Source organism: Canis aureus, chromosome 34, assembly GCF_053574225.1.
Source record: "Canis aureus isolate CA01 chromosome 34, VMU_Caureus_v.1.0, whole genome shotgun sequence".
Lineage (NCBI taxonomy): Eukaryota > Metazoa > Chordata > Mammalia > Carnivora > Canidae > Canis > Canis aureus.
The window spans coordinates 17,670,998-17,691,812 of NC_135644.1; the positions used below are offsets into that span (position 1 = coordinate 17,670,998).

General features: G+C 37.8%; 1 protein-coding gene across 1 annotated transcript in view; it reads left to right on the forward strand.

The window, feature by feature from the left end:
* The window catches only part of LOC144304932 (uncharacterized), a 118,859-nt gene extending 104,833 nt beyond the window's left edge, over window positions 1–14,026 (forward strand). Inside the window, exon 3 of the mRNA XM_077883583.1 lies at window positions 13,892–14,026. Coding sequence (XP_077739709.1) covers window positions 13,892–13,960 — 69 coding nt within the window. The 3' untranslated portion in view covers window positions 13,961–14,026. The remainder of the gene's footprint in view (window positions 1–13,891) is intronic.
* The last annotated feature ends 6,789 nt before the right edge of the window (window positions 14,027–20,815 follow it).

Below are 20,815 nucleotides of genomic sequence, written 5' to 3' on the forward strand. Positions count from 1 at the left end.
CAAAGGCATGCGCCAAACCGCTGAGCCACCCAGGGATCCCAAACTCGTAGGTTTCTTAAACACATTAATGTATGTAAAGCATTTGGATTACCTGGCACATTATAAATCTATATAAGTATTAGCTATTATTCATATTAACATTATTTTTGGATTGAGAGGGAAGCTGCAAAGACTATTCTGAACCTATGTAACTACTTAACAATTTTCCCTTAGAGAATATTTTAAGACATATTTTGCATACTTAAATATTTTCTAAATAATTATCTTAAATCAAATATGAACCCCTCTGCAAATAATTTCTTTTTAGAAGAAAAATAATTTGCAAATTAATGTCTTATCTTTGGAGACTGAAGGTAAAGATAAAAATGGAAGAGTTGTACACTGACAAATCTTGACTGAACTCATAATTACCACTTGGGTCTTAATGTTTTGTTTTTCATTGAGCTGCATAAATACCTTGGAGATTTCTTACAATGGTCTCACTGGCTAGGAAGACAGATCAGAGATTAGGGAGGCTGAGGCAGTTAGAATTTGTGGCACACAAAGTGAAAGAATGGAAATTACACAGAATAAGAAATCCAGAAATCTTCATCAGAGTCCCTTAACTGTTCGAATAAATAATAATCTATATATGCATAGGGAGACACTCAATGAGGGCAGGCAAAGACAACTACCAGAGAACTATAAACTGAAAAGCCCCTACAGTTTCCACAGAACTAGAAGACATTGAAGCTTTGTACTTGAACCAGAGTAGAAACATTCTTGAACAGCTGAACATTTAGTAAGAGCTCTAGGAAGGTTCTTCTATAGATTAGAGCTAAATTACCACTATAATATAGGTTACGCTACAAATGCCCTATCAAAGCTTTAAAACAAGCCTCAAAAAAGATCCAGGAGAACTTCAATAGATTAACTGCTCACAAATATAAAACCCAAACCTCTTCAGAGAAAGATAACAAAATCCATACACTCAATAAGGCAACATTCACAATAGAAGGCATACAATAAAAATTTACTGGAACTGCAAGGAAACAGGACAATGTGACCTATAACTAGGAGAAAATCAGTCAATAGGAGCAGGCCTAGAAATGACAGAGACAATTAAATTAACAGATAAGAACTGTGAATCATCTATAATGAATATAATTAAGAATTTAAGGAAGACATGTTCACAATGAAGAAAGAAATGAACACTATAAAAAATACCCGAGTAAACTTCAAGAGCTGAAAATTAAGTTTTGAAATGAAAAATTCACTGGACTTAATATATTAGACACTGCACAGGAAAAGAATAAGTGAACTTGCAGACCAAGCAATGAAAACTATCAAAACTGAGGTAGAGATAAAAAAGGGATAAAAAGTAAACAAATTTCAGATATGTTAGGCTCAGTGAAAGAAGCCAGACACAAAAGAACACATATTGTATGATTCCATTTATTTTAAATGTCAAAAAAAGACAAATCATATAGATAGAGAGTAGATTAATGGTTGCTTGGTACTAAGGGTAGGAACAGGGAGTAACTGTAAATAGGCAGAGTTCTTTTTTGGATGTTGGAAATATTCTAAAATTAAATCATAGTAATGGTATATATCTCTGTAAATCTACAAAATCATATGATTGAATTATATACTTAAATGAATTTTATGATATGTACATTAGAACACAAGCTGTTTTTTTAAAAATCAACAACAAAGCATAAATTGCCCAAGCAACAATATCTAGTACTTTAACATATGCATAATTACTCAGAAAAGAGAAGAGTCAAAAAATGTTTTTTATACTTTAAAAATTAAAAAAAACATTTAATGCATACAACAAATGAGTTTGGAGATAATTTACATCCATGAAACCATCCCCATAATCTTTGCCATAAACATATCTATTACTTCCAAGAGAAAAAAATCTTTTAAACATAACTGAAATTTTTAAGATTTAATTAAAAATATTAACCCAGTAATCTAAAGAGCTCAACATATTCCAAGATGGGAAACCAAGATGTAGCACATCATGATAAAATTGTTTAAAAAAACAATTATGAAGAAAAATTCTTAAAAATAGCCAAAGAAATAAAAGACATGTTATGTACAGGGGTATGAAGTTAGAAATATAACTGACTTTTCATAAGAAAGAATGCAAGCCAGAAGATAATAGAAAACCATTTTTAAAATGCCAAAAGAAAATTAAGTCTGTCAAACTAGAAATTTATATCTAGTCAAAAGATCTCTCAAATAAAAGTAAAATAAAGATGTCCTCAGACAAACAAATCTGGAATAATTTTTGGTCAAACTCATCTACAAAAAATAATGATCAAAGAAGTTCTTCAATCCAGGAATGCCTGGGTGGCTGAGTGGTTGAGTGTCTGCCTTCGGCTCAGGTCATGACCCTGGGGTACTGGGGTTGAGTACCACATTGTGCTTCCTGTGGGGTGCCTGCTTCTCCTTCTGCCTATGTCTCTGCCTCTCTGTCAGCATCTCTCATGAATAAATAAATAAAATCTTTTTTTTTTTTAATCTTTTTTTTTTTTTAAATCTTTTCAGGCTAAAGAAAAATAATACTAAGTAAAAATTCAAACACAAAATAATAAAAAATGTCATAAATAATTAATATATGGGGTAATATAAGACACATTTTACTATTTCTAAATTGTGTAAAAAATGATTGATTTTCTGAACCCAAACAATAACAACTTCTGTGATTAATCACATTTTTAGAAATAAAATTTCTAAAAGAAATTAATAAGAAGAAAAAGGATGGGGAGGGGAAATGAGAAATATACTTTTGCAAATTGGGTTCCTGTAATATGCATGAAATAATATAATAGTAGGTAATGATAGGCTATGATAAGTTAAATATGGATAGTGTAAGCCTTAGAGTAACCAGTGGAAAAAAGTAGAATGTGGGGGTAGAGATTAACAGTCTAACAGAGAAGACTGAATAGAATTCTAAGATAACCTATAACAAGGCATAGAATTAGGGGGGAAAAGAAACAAATTAAAATGGGAGAGAGACAAAACAAGAAACATGGTATTATTAAACCAGTGGTGTGCTGGAGCTGATTGAAGCCACTTCATGAGCATGAATGATGTATACCTTTCCCAATTTTCCATCTAGTGATAACATGTTGGTAGTTTCAAACCAACACTAGTGGAAATATTTACATAATGGAAATCAGCGAAAGCTGAAACTTGTAATTTTATCCTCATACCATCCATAAAATATAACTTAAAATTTATTACAGACCTAGTATCACCCAACTCTAAAAAGGAATAAAGTACCAATACGTGTTACAACATGAATGAACTTTGAAAACCTGCTAAATGATAGAACCAGTCAAGCTAGGCCACATTTTGTATGATTCTATTTATAGGAATTTTCCAGAATAGACAAATCTATAAAGACAGAAAGTAAATTAGTGGTTGCCAAGAGCTAGGTGGAAAGGATAGTGATTGCTAATGGGTACAGGGGTTTCTTTTTGGGGTGGCAAAAATATTCTAATACTAAATGGTGATGCTAGTTGCACAATATTTTAAAAACAACTTGTATACTTTAAAGGAGTTAATTTCACAGTGTGTAAATTATAGCTCAATAAAGCTATTTTTAAAAAATAATGAAAAAACATATTATGTAAACTCTAATCTTAAGCAAGATGAAGTAGCTTTATTAATATTGGACAAAGTGATCGTAGTACAAGAAATATTGCCAAAAATATATTTTACATGAAGAATAAAAGATCAATTTCTCTAAAAGACTAACAATCCTAAATATGTATGTACCTTATAACAAAGCTCCATAATCCATACAGCTCAGTGACAGAACTGAAATGAGAAATAGACAAATTTGAATTACAATCGGCAATGTCAGCTTTCCTCTCTTAGTAATATATAAGGAAGTAGACAGAAAATCATTAAAAGTAGAAATGACTTTACCACACTATCAAACAATTGATCCAATTGATATTTATAGAACACTCTACCTAACAAATATACATTCTTTTGAAATATATATGGAACATTTATCAACATAAGTTATATGCTGGGACATAGAACACATTTCAATATATTTATAGGATTGGGAGCCTGGGTGGCTCAGTCAGTTAAGCATCTGCCTTTGGCCCAGGGCGTGATCCTGGGATCGGGGATCAAGTCCTGCATCGGGCTGGGCTCCCTGCATGGAGCCTGCTTCTCCCTCTGCCTGTGTCTCTACCTCTCTCTCTGTGTCTCTCATGAATAAATAAATACATCCTAAAAAAAAAAAGAAAGAAAGAAACCACCCTCAGGCCCTTACAGACTTCTAACCAATTGAGCCACAGGCACCCCAGAACACCCATCTTAAAGAGGTTTCTCCTTTTGGCTTGACCAATTTGAACAAAATAAATGATGACAATAATGGACCAAAATCCATAAAATAAAATAAATATATTAATTTATATTGATCTACATGGCTAATATATATGTACATATTACATACATTGAAATATATCTATATATTATATATATATATATAGCATTCTATATATATAAACAAATAAATAAATGAGTGACAAAGGATAGCTTTTTGTGTTGCAGAATCCAAGATTCGCTGTTCAATATAGAGGGCATAATAGAAATAGAAAATCACTGTCGGGGCACCTGGGTGGCTCAGTCTGCTGAGCATCTGACTCTTGATTTCTGCTGGGGTCGTGATCTCAGGGTCATGGGATCAGCCCCTGGGTCAAGTTCTGTGCCCAGCGTGGAGTATGCTTGTTCCTCTCCCTCTGCTTCCCTCCCCTCTGCCCCACTCAGACATTCACTGCTCAAGCTCTCTCCCCTTTCTTTCAAATACAAATATAAGTAAATAAAATCCTTTTTAAAAAGAAAGAAAGGGGGATCCCTGGGTGGTTCAGGGGTTTGGCACCTGCCTTCAGCCCAGGGCGTGATCCTGGAGACCCAGGATCGAGTCCCACGTCCGGCTCCCTGCATGGGGCCTGCTTCTCCCTCTGCCTGTGTCTCTGCCTCTCTCTCCCTCTTTGTGTCTCTCATGAATAAATAAATGAATAAATAAATAAATAAATAGAAAGAAAATCACTATTTGGTAACCAACCTTGACAGTAGTAATTGTTTCAGGCAAGAATCATCAATGGATGATGAAATTAGTGGACAAAAAAATGTTGAAAAACCGGTTATTTGTGAAGTCTCTGAGTATCTCCCCTCTGAGATGCAAATTAATTACCTGGGAGAAAATAGCAACTTTATAGGGCTGGAACAATGGAGCAATCCTTCCATCACCAGTAATAGGACAAAGTGCACCATGTTCCTGCTGCGGTGCTGACTAAGGCATAATATCCCCTCCTTCACATTCTTCCCAAAATGTATGACCTGATCCAATCATGAAGAAACATCAGACAACCCAAACTGAGGGACACTGTAAAAAATTGCTCATCAATACTCTCCAAAAATGTCAGACAATGAAAAAGAGAGACTACAGGATGGTTAGAAAGTAAAGGAGACTGAAGAGATACAATTCATGCAAAATATGATTATATATCAAATCCTGGACCCCCAAAAATGACAATAGTGGAACAATGAGAGAATTTTAAGATCTGTAAATTGGATATCATGGTATCAATACTGTTTTTTTTTTTTTTTTTTTTAATTCAGGTAAGTGTACTCTATAGTTCTATAAGAGAATGCCCTGGTTTTAAGGAAATATATATTTTAGTATTTAGAGGTCATGAAAATGCAGTCACTTTAGGCCACCATATTAAGACTAAAGGAGAAAAATTATATGTTTATATTAACTTATGAAGAAAAGTACTTGATAAAATTAAGTACGAACTTATGATAAAACAACAACAAAACTTTCAAACTTATGGCAAACCAGAATAAAACTTCTTCCTCAAGAAGTTTTATTTACCTTTACCTTGACTAAAGGTATCTATGAAAACTCTATAGTTGCTATGTTTATTGGTGAAATACAAAATATTCCCCCCTAGGATTAGGAACAAGACTAAGACATCAGTCCACTCATTCCTAGTCAACATTGTACTGAAGGCAAGAGAAAAATAAAGGGCATACAGTTAAAAGGAAGAAGTAAGGCTGCCTTTATCACAGACAACATGATCGTATATACAAAACCCCTAAATAATATGCCAGTAAACTGCTAGAGCTAATAAATGAATTTAGCATTGTTGTAAGACAAAGATCAATGTGTGCAAATCAACTATATTTCTATATACTAGCAACTAAAAATTTAAAAATGAAATTAAAAAAATATCATTTACAATAGGATCAAAAACTTGAAATACTTAGGATCAAAAACTTGAAATACTTGGGATACACTTAATAGGAATATGTGCAGTGTCTCTGTACTAAAAACTCTAAGATACTGACAAGAGGAATTAAGGAAGACTAAAGAAAATAGAAACCTATGTTTATGGATTGGAGGGACTGGTGTTATTAAGATGTCAATTCTCTTCAATTAACAAGCTGATGCTAAAATCTATATGGAAATTAAAAGTATGTATACTAGTCAATATTTGTTTTAAGAACTGACAGTGAACTTTCAGTACCTGATCTTAAGATTTATAAAAAGCTGCAGTAATCAAAGTGTGGTATTGGTGTAAGAATAGACATAATTCGATCCACACATATGTGTCAAATGATTTTTGACAAGGTTGCATTGTACACCTTCCCGGTCAATGACTTCTCACTGCTCTGGCAGCCACTGATCTGATTCCTATCACTATGAATGAGATGTGCCTGTTTTAGAACTGCTTGTAAATGGAATCAAAGCACAAGGGCTTTATAACTGAAAAGTTAAGGGAATAGTTATGAATTCGGGCAGTGTTCAAATAATTTAATCAGGAATCAGTCTATTCCTTGGCTCTACCTTCTTCTAACTGACGTTATTCACAGCATATTTTCTTTAAATGGTGGCAAATATGGCCATCAGAAGCTCCAGTACTATGTTCTGTTTCACAAACTCAGCAGAAATACTTCCTTCTCTCTCTCTCTCTCTCTTTTTTTTTTTTTTTTTGTAATTGCTACAAAATTCTAATTCTTCTTGTATTTACCTGGAAAACATGCTTATCCCTGAACTGTGGCCAAGAACATGAGATGTGCTGCTTTGCTCAGCCAGGGCACCTGCCTATCTGGATCCTAGAGGGGGTGATCCAGCCTCACAGGACCCCCATGGACTGGCAGAAACGAGGAATGGTTTCCCCAGGTAATCTCTCAGGATCCAAATGTCCACTGCAGGTTGACAAGCCAAGCATCCTAGATTCTAGTCCAGCATCCATTAGACCACAATACTGTAATTCAGTACTTGAGACAATGCATAGTATCCCAGCGGGCCATTTGGTCATATTTAGCCAAGATGTGATAACCGACATCCTATGGCCCTTCTTCCAAATAGAGTCAGGACAGTGGTGCTTGGGCCCTGTGGATTAGGGTTACCAGTGGCAGAGCTGATTATATAAGACAGTGTCATCACTGTGAGGACCAGGAAGCAAAGTAGTAGCATCTTTTGCATCATTTTATAAAAATTGAATTTACAAAACTAAGCAAAGCACAAACGAACTTATTAGAGGGGAGAGAGGGACACCTGGGTGGCTCAGCAGTTGAGCTTCTGCCTTTAGGATCCCCGGGTACTGGATTGAGTCCCGCATTGCGCTCCTTGCAGGGAGTCTGCTTCTCCCTCTGCCTATGTCTCTGCCTCTCCCTGTGTGTCTCTCATGAATAAATAAATAAAATCTTTTAAAAAATAGAGGGACGAGAGACAATTCCTAGACATTTGCTATTGTTCCAACTGAATAAGAACAATAACTATGAAAAGGAAAAGAATAAGAAAAATGGGAGACTGGAGAACTACATAGAATGGTTTCTTACTCAACATGTCATTGACAATGTTGGCAAGCAGTCGTTTTCAGCTGTCAAAAATGTAAGTAGAACAGCTCACTTAGAAAAGGGGAAGGCAATATTAGGATGTCTCACCTGTCAATCAATGCTGACTTGATTACCTGTAGAGGAATGTTGGAAGAAAGCTTTTCAAGTAGAAAAATATATTTATATTTGTAATAAAATTTAAAAACCCGGACTTTAAGAATATTCTACTTTTATATTTTCATGGAAATGTAAAGGATACTACATTTTGGGTTTTTAAAGAAAACCTGTATTTTATCATGGAAATGTAAAGTCTGTCACTAAATGAGTAACTTTCCACTAAAGAGCGCTCTCAGTAATATCAGCTTTACACTTAGTAAACACAGATATCAGCACCCTTATCTCAGGCAAGAAATACCAGAGGAAAAACATAGATCATAGAATTGTAAAGTCTACCATAAGCGAATTTAAAGCCAAAGGATTTCACAGAACTGAACCATTTCTGGAATAAAGCAAGAGCAAAAATATTGTAGCTGTTCAAGGAGGGGATAGAGGAAAGCCTCTGAAAGTAAGGTTCGGTAGTTTCGAAACCTGACTGCGAATTCTTGAACGCTCTTCGCATAGAGCGATGTGAGGTTATAGAGTGTGTGTTCCCTCTACTTGAATTGGAGTGAGCTTGGAAGTACTTCAACCAATAGGAGGTGGGGGTGTGAGGCTGTATAACTTTCAAAGCCAGGGCAGAGGAGCCCTGGAGCTTCTTCTGCCTTGATCACTGGAACACTAGCTCTCAGAGCGGTCATGAAGGAAGGCCAACTGCACTGAGACCATCATGTTGACAAGGCCAATGGTAGGTACCAGTCCATACTCCCAAGTGCACCCAGCCCTGCAGCTGTCCCCACCAAGACATTAGTTATAGAAGTGAAGCTGTCTTGGGTCCTCCAGATCACTGCGTGGCCTCCACTGACACCATGTGCTACAGAAGAATCACCCAGCCAAACCCTGCCCAATTCGTGACTCACTAAATCATGATATTAAACAGTTTTTGTTTTTAGCCACAAAATTTTGGAGTAATTTGTTACGCCAAAAAAAGAAGAAAAAGAAAAAGAAAAAAAGAACAAAGGGGAAGCCATTCTAGAATAAGTGATATATATTTTTCTTTCTTTTCTTTGTTTTTTGTTTTTTGGGTTTTTTTTTTTTTTTTGTAGTCCCTACACCCATCATGGGGCTCAAACTCATGACCCTGAGATCAAGACTTGAATGCTCTTCAACCAAGCCAACCAGCCTCCCCTAATTACTTTTTTTTTAAAGAGAAAATATATTTCTTAATAATGATTAAGGACAAATGGTCCAGCAACATATTATAACAATGAACTCATGTTGAATGTTCTTTCTTTGTTTTTAGGATGTTTGAGGCCCTAAGGGACAGTCAATAAGAAAAGTAAGTTGAAAGGAAATAGGAGGATAAATGCAATAGAATTTCTTAGTATAACACACAATTAAATGAAACTTATATGCATCAAAAATTCAAGTAATCAGGATCCCTGGGTGGTGCAGCGGTTTGGTGCCTGCCTTTGGCCCAGGGCGCGATCCTGGAGACCCGGGATCGAATCCACGTCGGGCTCCCGGTGCATGGAGCCTGCTTCTCCCTCTGCCTATGTCTCTGCCTCTCTCTCTTTCTCAGTCTGTGACTATCATAAATAAATAAAAATTTAAAAAAATTAAAAAATTCAAGTAATCAAAATGCTCAAACAGCAGATAGTGAGTTTTCTGTATCTTCTTTTCCTTTTTATGAAAAAGAGACAAGTAATAAGTAAACAAGCTGATATTATCATTTTATTGGAAAAAAAATCAAGCAATGTCAGGCCTTATCACTGTGACCCAGATTTTTAGAATCCTCATTTTAGGCAAAAGATACCTGAAACTTATTTATGAATAACTGAAGAAACAACAAAAACCTAAAATTATATCTGTATCTTCCACCTTCTACATGTTAGCAAAAGATGTTTATGTCCTTGAAGATCTGTAAGATTCTGGGGGTCAAAATGAACCAATAATTAGAATAATCTCCAAAACTCTCTTAACATAAAACATATTTTTCCTAATTTTTTTGAACTTTAGTTACTCATTTCTCACAGTCTATCAGTTTGTTTATTTTTCAACTCCAATATTACGTCAAATCCACTGAAACCTAATTTTTATTTGTTGAACTTGGCTTCTTAATGTGAAATGCAATACTTTCAGAAACGCACAAGTGAAACCCTCTGATGTCCTTCAATGAAAGCATAACAAGTTAACTAAACACAGGAACACATAGAAGGAAAAACCAAAAGATAGTACTTGTATCTTTTGTTAATCAGAAAATCGAAAACAACAGAACACACAGGATTCACTTATGTTTTGGTTAAGTGTAACACTGTGGATCAAACCAGTTCTATACCACAAACTGCCTTACATGCAGAAGAGATGCTATAAATAATTGTAACATTGAAATGACTAATAGTAACATGCACTAAAATCTTGATTAAAAAGAGACAAATATAGGGGCACTTGGGTGCTCAGCTGATTTGAACCTGACTCATGATTTTGGCTCAAGTCCTTATTTCAGGGTGGTGAGATGAAGCCCCGAGTTAGGGGTAAGCCTCCTTAAGATTCTCTCTTTCCCTCTGCCTCTCTCCACTGCTCAGTCTCTCTCCTTCTGTAAAAAAGAGAGAGAGAGAGAGAAACCAATGTACAAATACTATAATTATCATCTCCAAAACAGTAGTAAATTTTACTGATTGAAAGTTAAGGGATGCCTGGCTGGCTCAGTTGGTAGAGCATGTGACTCGGGAGTCATGGCGAATCCTGTACTGGGTGTAGAAATCGCTTAAAAATAAAATATTTTTTAAAAAGTTAAGAAAACTATGACCTATCACATTTTATGTTTAAATTAAATCTATTTAGGATGGTCATGACCAAAATTTCTTAATTTGTAAAGATTTTTTTTTTTTTGCCTTTCAACATGATTTTCTCCAATTCTGATTTAACATTAGGTCTCTAATAGGAATGCTTCCTTAGCAATTTTTCTCATTTAAATAAGTTTATTAGTTTAACTTATTTCTTTATAAGTTTATTCTGTACTCAGTGTCAAAAATTTGGATCTTACCAGCATTTTTAGAAAAGTCCTGGCAAAACCTGGCTGGCCCAGGACCGTGGCAGAAATCCTAAGAATCTTCCTCATTCTTGGCTGGAGTTGATCCAGAGCCAGCCTGAGAAATTGTTCTTTTTGTGCTACCCCCTCATTTTACAAGTACTCTCACCATTTATGATCTTCTCTGGTCACTGCAATGAAGAAGACACACAGAAAGGGAATTCCATCCATCACTCATAATAAATTAGCTTTCAAGTACCTGAGACTGAGAAGTTAGTGTATAGAAATCTGTTTTGTTTTACACAAAGGGTATGTCTTCCTGAACTCTATAAACTGAATTCGAACATTGTTATTTTTCACAGACAACCCACTCAAAATTTTGTAAACACTTCCTTATATACCAAAGTAATATCCTGCTAGGAGGTCTTCTTCACAAAGTCACATTATCTCACCAAGCCAATAATAGGGGGGAAAAAAGCAAATAATAGAGAAAGAAATATTTCATCATAGATGCCCTCTAGAGTGAATATTTATTCTTCATAGATAAGATATTCTGACACAAAAGGCATTCCGGTAGGAAAGCCTGACATGAAGTGTTGGCAACACTGTCTCATAAACCACCTTATCCGTGTTTCCATGGTACGTGTGTGTCGCTGCACATCCTCTGAATCTCTTAGGGTGGGAAACTTCAAAGTCTTAAGCCACTTCACTATTTGGTTTTTAAATTTCCAGTACATGTTTTTTGTTTTGTTTTGTTTTGTTTTTTTAGCTTTTTTCATGAGTACTGTAGCCATTTGTTTATTAGAAATAGCATTTAATTTAAAGATAGGGAGCACCTGGGTGGCTCAGTGGTTGAGCATCTGCCTTCGCTCAGGTCATGATCCTGGGGTCCTGGGATCGAGTCCCACATTGGCCTCCTTCCGGGGAGCCTGTTTCTCCCCCTGCCTGTGTCTCTGCCTCTTTCTGTGTGTCTCTCATGAATAAATAAATAAAATCTTAAAAACACACACACAAGAAAAATCCCAAGTATTTGTCCTTCCGTCTCATACTTGCGCAAAGGTTCTAAGTTATAAAGTGGAAATGGAGTCTTCAACAGTGTAGCCTCAGAGCCCCATGAGAAGGACCAAAGCATCCAAAGATAAACCTAACCTCTGAGTACTGGCTCCTGAGCTGACAATACTTAGACGGCTTTCAGACTGTACCTGAGGACTGCACTGAGATTTCCAAGACTTTTTTTTGTTCAGAAGCAGGTGACTTTATGAAAACAGACTGGTGATCCAAAATCCAGTGATACAAGAACTTTAAAAAAAAGATTTATTTATTTATTTGTGATAGACACAGAGAGAGAGAGAGAGAGAGAGAGAGAGAGAGGCAGAGACACAGGAGGAGGGAGAAGCAGGCTCCATGCCGAGAGCCCGACATGGGATTCAATCCCAGGACTCCAGGATCGCACCCTGGGCCAAAGGCAGGCGCTAAACCGCTGAGCCACCCAGGGATCCCAATACAAGAATTAATTACATAGAACCAAATGAACTGATGAGGGCATTTAATGTCTTGTTTTTTTTTAATATTATTGGTATTATTTTTCTTTTTTCTGTATATATATTCTTTTATGTATATTCTGTATATATGTATTTACATATATAAATACACATTTATATATTATTTATATATATTTATTTTCTGTATATATATATATATTCTCTTCTTTTTGGTTTATCTCTAACCTTCAGTTTAGCTGAATCAGAAAGCATATTCAAAAGAATCAAATACTCTGAGTATTCTTATTTTCTATCTTATATTACATTTCTACAATACAGTTATCTGCATAAGTTCAATAAGAATCTCTCTTCCTTTTATCAGATAAAATTAGACAAATAATTTGTGGCACTAAGGCTATAGGTGGGATGTCATACTTGAGACTAGTTCTTAGGCAGTCAGGTGTAACTAGTTCCCATGAAGGAACAAGGGATGTATTTTGGAATCAAGAATTAAGTCCGGTTCAGGAAGACTGGCTGGTCTTTTCCTATGGCTGTCAGATGTCAGGATCCCAGCCTCGCTGTGCTAAGCAAAGTCACTTCTCAGCAGGCCGGGGACATTGGCAAATTTGTTGATACTTGAGCAAAGAGGAATTCACCCAGTCTTAGGTAGTGTAGTTGAAGAAAGTTCCATGAATTTGGTTTTATAACCTTAGGATTGAAAAGCAAATAATAGAGGACTTTACAAATCTACAACTTCTTATAGAAATTTCTGGCAGAAATTCTCTGGCTTCAGGAGTTGCTTAATACTGTATGGCTCTAGATTTGCCAAGCAAACTCAAGGGAGGAGGCTTTTTGGTTCATTAACACCCTTGCTGCCCCTAGCTAAATAATAAGCTCAAAACATAATGAGACCAGGCTTTTTTCTTTAATTGAGAATTATTTTGGAACATAATTGGAAAAAAAAAGAGGAGAGTGTTAATAAAATTATTTAAAAGATGCATATTCAATTTTTAAATGTCTTTGCTGGGATCCCTGGGTGCCTCAGCGGTTAAGTGCAGCCTTCGGCCCAGGACATGATCCTGGAATCCCAGGATCGAGTCCTGTGTCGGGCTCCCTGCATGGGGCCTGCTTCTCCCTCTGCCTGTGTCTCTGGCTCTCTGTCTCATGCTCTGTGTCTCTCATGAATACATAAATAAAATCATAAATAAATAAAATCATAAATAAATAAATAAATAAATAAATGTCTTTGCTGTTGAAAGGTTTTATTGAAAAATATAAAGGGTATGAAACCATAAAACAAATTAGCTGTAAATTAATACTAGCAAAAAAGCTGTTCAGATTCTCTATACGCTCTACAGTAGAATGCTCAGTCCCAGTTTCCCAAATTTAATTTCTCACATTTCCTCCTGTCCCCTTCAAGTGGCCTTTTGCTGGCTTTAAGCACCTGTCAAGCGGCAGACCGAGCACAATTGGCTGGAACACCAGGTGACCAACCAACGGAGGCTGCAGTTTGGTTATTTCTCCTACCCCTACTAGAGACAAGGAGCAGTTAGCCTGTTCTAGCTACCTGTGTCAAGGTAAGCCTCACTTTAACAAAAGCCCAACATTTTGTTTAAAGAGGATGGTTATGGGGATACCTGGGTATTTCCATTAGTTAAGCGTCTGCCTTCAGCTCAGGTCATGATCCAGAGTCCTGGGGTGAGCCTTGCATTGGGCTCCCTGCTTAGTGGGGAGTCTGCTTCTGCTTGCCACTCCCCCTGTTGTGCTCTCTGTCAAATAAATAAATAAAATTTCCAAAAAAAAGAGGATGGTTGGTACATTGCTCAGGGAAGAAACTGGAAGGCTGTCATTGGTCATCTTTCACCACATGATGAAGCGAGAAGTCGGCTTGCTGTCCATGTGTCTCACATATAGAAGCCAGATGTGCATGGTGGGGGTCTACCAACCACATTTTGGTTCATTGTCATGCAACTTTAGTAAGAATGCTTCACTGAAAACCAAAAATCAGAGATAAATGATGAACTGCTCTCCAGAATGTGGCCCTCCAGGGGAAATGAGGTAGAGGATGCCTCTAACTATTCTACCCTTATGATAGCCTTCCAATAGCATTTTCAAAACTCAACCCCAGGCTTTGGACGTACTAAGGTGGACCCAGCACCTACCTTGGGGACAGCGGGGTGGGGGGTGCGGGGGGAGAAATTGCAGAGAGCTGAAACACACACCTACACCTATACTCCCCCTCCTACAGGTGAGAACTAGCAGAGGCAGGGTGGTAAATTTTTATTTTATCTTTTTCATCCTGTAAGGAATGGGACAAAGTAAAGATGAACAGAAAGAGAATAGGGGCACCTGGGTGACTCAGTGGTTGAGCGTCTGCCTTTGGCCCACAGTGTGATCCCGGGGTCCTGGGAGCAAGTCCCGCATCTGGCTCCCTGTGAGGAGCCTGCTTCTCCCTCTGCCTGTGTCCCCGCCTTTCTCTATGTGTCTCTCATGAATAAATAAACAAAATCTTAAAAAAAAAAAAAGAAAGAAAGAGGGACGCCCAGGTGGCTCAGCAGTTGAGCATCTGCCTTTGACTCAGGACATGATCTCGGGTTCCTGGGACCAAGTCCCACAATGGGCTCCCTGCATGGAGCCTGCTTCTCCTCCCTCTGCCTGTGTCTCTGCCTCTCTTTCTCTGTCTCTCATTAATAAATAAATAAAATCTAAAAAAAAAAAGAATAGAGAGATAAAGATTGAACCAGAAGGAGATAGGAGCCCAATATCTGCAGAAATAACAGTGGGATCTTTTTTAACACAAGATTTTCTAATATTCACTTTACAATTGTATTAGTCTAAGGCAAATTTCTTTGTTCTTGTAAATCTTCATGGAATTGGACACACAAATGCCTTGCATGTTTTCTTTTTCATTTTGTCTTGTTTAATGGAAATTAAGAGAATTTTTATCTGGGTCAAGAAGAATGGCACATTTAGTAGGCTGAGATGATCCCTCAACCTAACAAATTCAGTGGGAGGGGAGTTCAAAGCCATACAAGTCTCCTGGGGATTCGCAGACACGTTGGGATTTTTAGAGTGCATGAAATGGGGAGAGGAGGCCTGTGGGCCCTCGGCCCATTGTCCACAGATCCTTCCCTTTCCTGCCCTTGCTCTCTGGCGCAGAGGGAGGCTGGCTGTGAACTCAATTTCCCAGACTCCTGTGGCTGCGGCTAATAGCTGGGCTCTGTGGATTGGCGTGCTGGAGGGGCTCAGAGGATTGAAAGAAGGAGAGGGCAGGCTCTCTTTCCCCTTCACCCCCCCGCCTTGTGCAGCTTTCTTCCAGCACCTGCTCGTAGGGTAGGGGGGATTCCAGGCCGGCAGGCCCAGCAGGATCCCGGTTTCCCTTAGGTGACCTTGCACCCTGCCTTGTAACACTGCCTCTTCCCTCTGTCCTTCCAGCCTGCACAGGGTAGAGGCTCCCTTCTGTTGCTAATCTCCAGGTTGCTCTAAGATCCCCATTTTGGCTTCCCAGCTTTTTTTTTATTTCTGTGGATCACCAATGGTCGGCACTAGAGACTCTCTGTCTAAATATTCAGGTGGTCTCTGTTTCCAGGTTAGACTTTGGCTGAAACACCATGTGGATTACATACCCAGACAAAAATGCTACTTATGGACTTCGAGAAAATTCTGCACCACAGGCTGCAGATACTGAGCCCAGTAGAATCTCTGGGAATACACCAGGCACCTGGGGACCAGCATTCTGCAGTGAGGCTTTCTCTGTTTGGGTTGGAGTATGCAGGGACCCACCATCCTGATATATTTTGCCCCACGAAACTGAACTTTTACTGGTCCGCATCTATTTATAGGTGGGATAAAACACCCCCTGGATAAAAGAGAATGATAGCAGTGCCGAATCTTCCTCTCCTCCCAAGCATTTGGTTCTGGCTGGGACTCACATATCACACTCTGTAAAACAAAATACCTGTAGTTAACCTGACATCCTTCTTTGGAAAGTAGGTTAGTAATCCATCAGATATACGTATACAAGGCCTTTGGGGGTTTGATCTCAAATCTCACATTCTGAAGGGTAGCAGAATATGCTGCTCCAGAATATGCCACTTAGGTGCAAGGATTATTTTGAGCTGAGGACAATTGAGAAGAATGACATACAAGAAAAATCTCTCTTCCCTCTGCCTGTTTACAATCAGGACGCAAATTTGTAAATGCATCCCCTTCCCTCTCTACCAGGAGGGACAGAAGTTAATCACCAGAGGTAGTTCTAGACCTTTAGCAACCCAGAGATGATGGCACCAGAAAAATCTAATGAATAAACATTACTAACTAGCTCGCGTCTTCCATTAGTTCTCCCACTTATTTGTCTTCCCACAATTTGCAGCCCTAGAAAAAGTTCTTTTCCTTTGTCCTGTCACTTCTCTAAAAAATTACTGTTCTGTTGTTAAGATGCTATGTAAGCACAAGTTTTAACCATCCATTTGAGTTATTCGTCACTGAGTGCTACCACGTGTATGCATGTTGTGCGTGTTAATAAACTTCTGTTTTTTACTCTTGTTAATCTGTCTTTTGTTAGTCTAACTTACAGGGACCCTGCCAGGGAATGCAAGATGGGTAGAGGAGAAAGTTTTTTTTCCTGCCCTACTGTTTCTCTTTATTTTATTTTTTACCTTTTTTTATGTTTATTTATTTATTCATGGGAGACACAGAGAGAGAGGCAGAGACACAGGCAGAGGGAGAAGCCTTCTTCCCTACAGGGAGCCTGATGTGGGACTCGATCCCAGGACCCCGGGATCACACCCTGAGCTGAAGGCAGATTCTCAACCACTGAGCCATCCTGGCATCCCCGCCCTAAAGTTTCTGAACAAAATGTTCCTCACAAACACATGCGCTACTCTTCTTAAAAAGAGGTCTTGATATATGCATTTTCTCCGTATCATTGCATTTACAGATGACGTGGCCCCTGAGCCAGATTCCATTATTGATCACAGTTCTTTACTCCTCTCTGCTACTATGCCTGTGCCACGGCCTCATTGTAGGTGGACTGTCTTTCCTGCCCTTGACTTTAAATCCACCCTGTGATTTGTTATGGCCAGTGATATATGCGCAGATCTGAAGGTGAGCATAGGCCAAAGAAGCCTGTGCATATTTCTGCATTTCCTCTTGCATCTCGGCCTTCAGCCTTCTCCCCCACTGGCCCAAAGAGAATGAGAAATGAGTAGAGCAGAGCTGCCCTATTGGTTGACCCACAGACTTAAGAGCAAACCCAGCCAAAATTAATGGAATCATTAAACTAACCTAGCATAGATAAGCCAATGCCCAACCAGCCTGCAGACACACAAGTGAAAGTAAATAATTGTCATTTGTAGCCACTAAATTTTGAGATTGTTGTGCAGCAGGAGCTGACCAGTATGGCCCCCCACAATCTTGGCAGCCAAATACCTATGCAGCTGGTTCACTCATTAATCTGGCTTGGGTTTAGCCTTCAGATGGCAAGCGTGGCAGTGTCAGAAAACGAGCAGGGATCAGATCATGGCTTACTGACGCAGAGGGTAATAGTGAGGCAACAAATTGGGATCAGGCCACAGATATCCTCACATGGCTACAGGTGACATGATATGCAAGCATCCCACCATATTTTCCCCTCTATCACTCTGTGTTCCCACAAAATGCTGGACGCCTAAGCTGAATGGGTGTTCAGTACCGGAGTATTACTTGTGTTGGATCTGAGACTTTGGAACAGGAACCTACACAGATTGATGAACCAGAATTGGTTCCAATGCCCCAGTGCTATGAATTGTTTATAGAGTTTCTGGAAGCTTGGTAAACATGTAGTATGTGTCTTTACCTAAAGGTCTAAAGGGTGTGTGAAGTCTTACCTACTGTGATGGGGATTGGCTAGAAGAGCAAAGCGGAACAGCTCAGCTAGTACCTGAGAACCTAAAATAAACTGGAATGCAGCTGTGGATGACAGAAAACTTTCAAATCAGAGGCAGTGGCTGGGAAACTCAGTCTCCTACACAAGTGAAGGAAATTCACTATTTTGTAGTTAAGAATTCTTTCCTTGCAAGCGGCTAGATTGGCCTGTGAGCAGAGTTCTGTGTGAAGCAGCTTTATTCATGTGGAGAGGCAGAGAACTTGCAATGGTCATGGGTTATGAACATGATAATATTTAGCTCCGAGTTGTGAAAATTAAACAAAATGGTGTGTGTAGATCATTTAGTGCAAATCCTACCTCGTAATAAGTGCACAACAAACAGTAACCATTATTATTAGCAGTATGATTAGACCCCCCCTTCAGTTAGAATGATCGAATGGAGAATATCATCAACTATAGAAAATGCTGTAACATTTTTCAAAAGCTAGACCCAATCTGAATCATCACATTAAGCTTTTCCTGAGGAAAGGAGAATATTTGAAAAATTGTATTCTTGCCACAAGTTTCATAGAGGCAGTACATTGAGAAAACTGTAACAGGTAATCATGAAAAAGAAGATAATTGAGAAAAAAAAAAAGAAAAGAACTGAGAGAGGAAAGTGCTCTTGGAAATGCAAATCACAATTGCTGAATTATAAACAATAAAAGGAGATAAAAAGCAAACTGAAGGTGTTAGAGTAATGATTCAGGGAATTAGGAAACATGTTCAAGAAAAGTTCCTGGAATTTAAAAGGGAAAAGATAAATTCAAAGTCTTGAAAGAACAGGTTAAATATAGAATTCAAAGATTTAATATCTGCTTAATAGGAATTCTAGAAAGAAAAGAGCAGATAGAAGAAAAACAACAAAGAAAAATAAGGGAAAATGTTTGTAACCTGGCAGGGAAAAGCATGTAAGTCTAGAAATAGAACTCAGCAAGTATCATTCACAAATTAATTAAAGGCCACAGGTGCTTAGATGAATCATAAAGAAACTTAAATGTAAAAATTAAAGGGAGGGGTGTCTGGCTGGCTCAGTCGGTGGATTGTGCAACTCTTGATCTCGGGTTGTGAGTTCAGTTCCACATTGGCCATAGAGATTACTTAAAAAATTAAAGAGAAAAAGCCCTAAAAGTACACCAAGTCAGGTTAGAGGAAGCTTATCAAAGAACGAAAGTAAGACTTATATCAGATACTTGTACAATATTAAATGGAAGAAGACTATCAAGGTAGTCTTGATATTTCAAAGGGAAATGATTTTCAACCAAGAATTGTAAAATATTTGCAATTTTGCAAATCTGACAGGTAATAAACTACATCTCAGTTTAATTTTATTTTATTTTAAGATTTTATTTATTTATTCATGAGAGACACAGAGAAAGAGAGAGAGAGAGAGAGAGACAGAGACACAGGCAGAGGGAGAAGCAGGCTCCATGCCGGGAGCCCAACATGGGACTCCATCCCAGGACTCCAGGATCGTGCCCTGGGCCAAAGGCAGATGCCAAACCTCTGAGCCACCCAGGGATCCCCCTCAGTTTAGTTTTAATTTGCATTTTTCTTAGTATAAAAAAAGAAAAGCATCTTTTCATATGTATTTCCTTTTCTGTGAACTGTCATGCTTATCCTATGCCCATTTGTTACTTGGGTTCTGTTTTGCTTCTTAACTGTTAGAGACTTTTAAATATTGGGGAGATAAGCACACTTTGTAGTATTAGCTGGAAATATTTTTCTAATTTATTACGTATACTTCTTAAAACTATTCCAGGCAATCAAAGATTGGCCAAAAGTATGAAGAAAATAAAATATGGCAAGTACAGTTCAAATAATTAGTAGCAATTAATAAAACCTGCAGTTGTGATCCAAATAATTGACAAGAAAGTATGGTTATAAAAATTAATATACATTTTGAACATAATTATTTAATAATAATACACATGAAGTGCCTGGCTGGCTCAATTGGTGGAACATGAGATTCTTGATCTCAGGGTTGTGAATTCAAGCCCCACGTTAGGCATAGAGCTTACTTTTAAAAAATTGAAAACAAAAAAACCACATAAAAAATAAAACTTGGAACTTAAAGGCCTGAGTAATCCCACCAAAAAGAGGCAATGGAAATGGGAGGAAAGAATATCTAACATCAAACTTTATGGATATATGTTGATATTGGTAGTAAAATATATGTTCAAATTTATTTTCCTAAAATTAATTAATTAACTAATTAAGATAAAGATTTATTTATTTTGGAGAGAGAGAGCATAAGCAGGAGGGGCAGAGGAAGAGAGAATCTCAAGCAGACCCGACACTGAGCAAGGAGCCTGATGCAGGGCTTGATCTCAGGACCTGAGCGAAAACAGATGCTTAAATGACTGTACCACCCAAGTGCCCCTATTTTCCTAAAAAAAAAAAAAAAAATTAAGGATTTTATTTATTTATTTATTTATT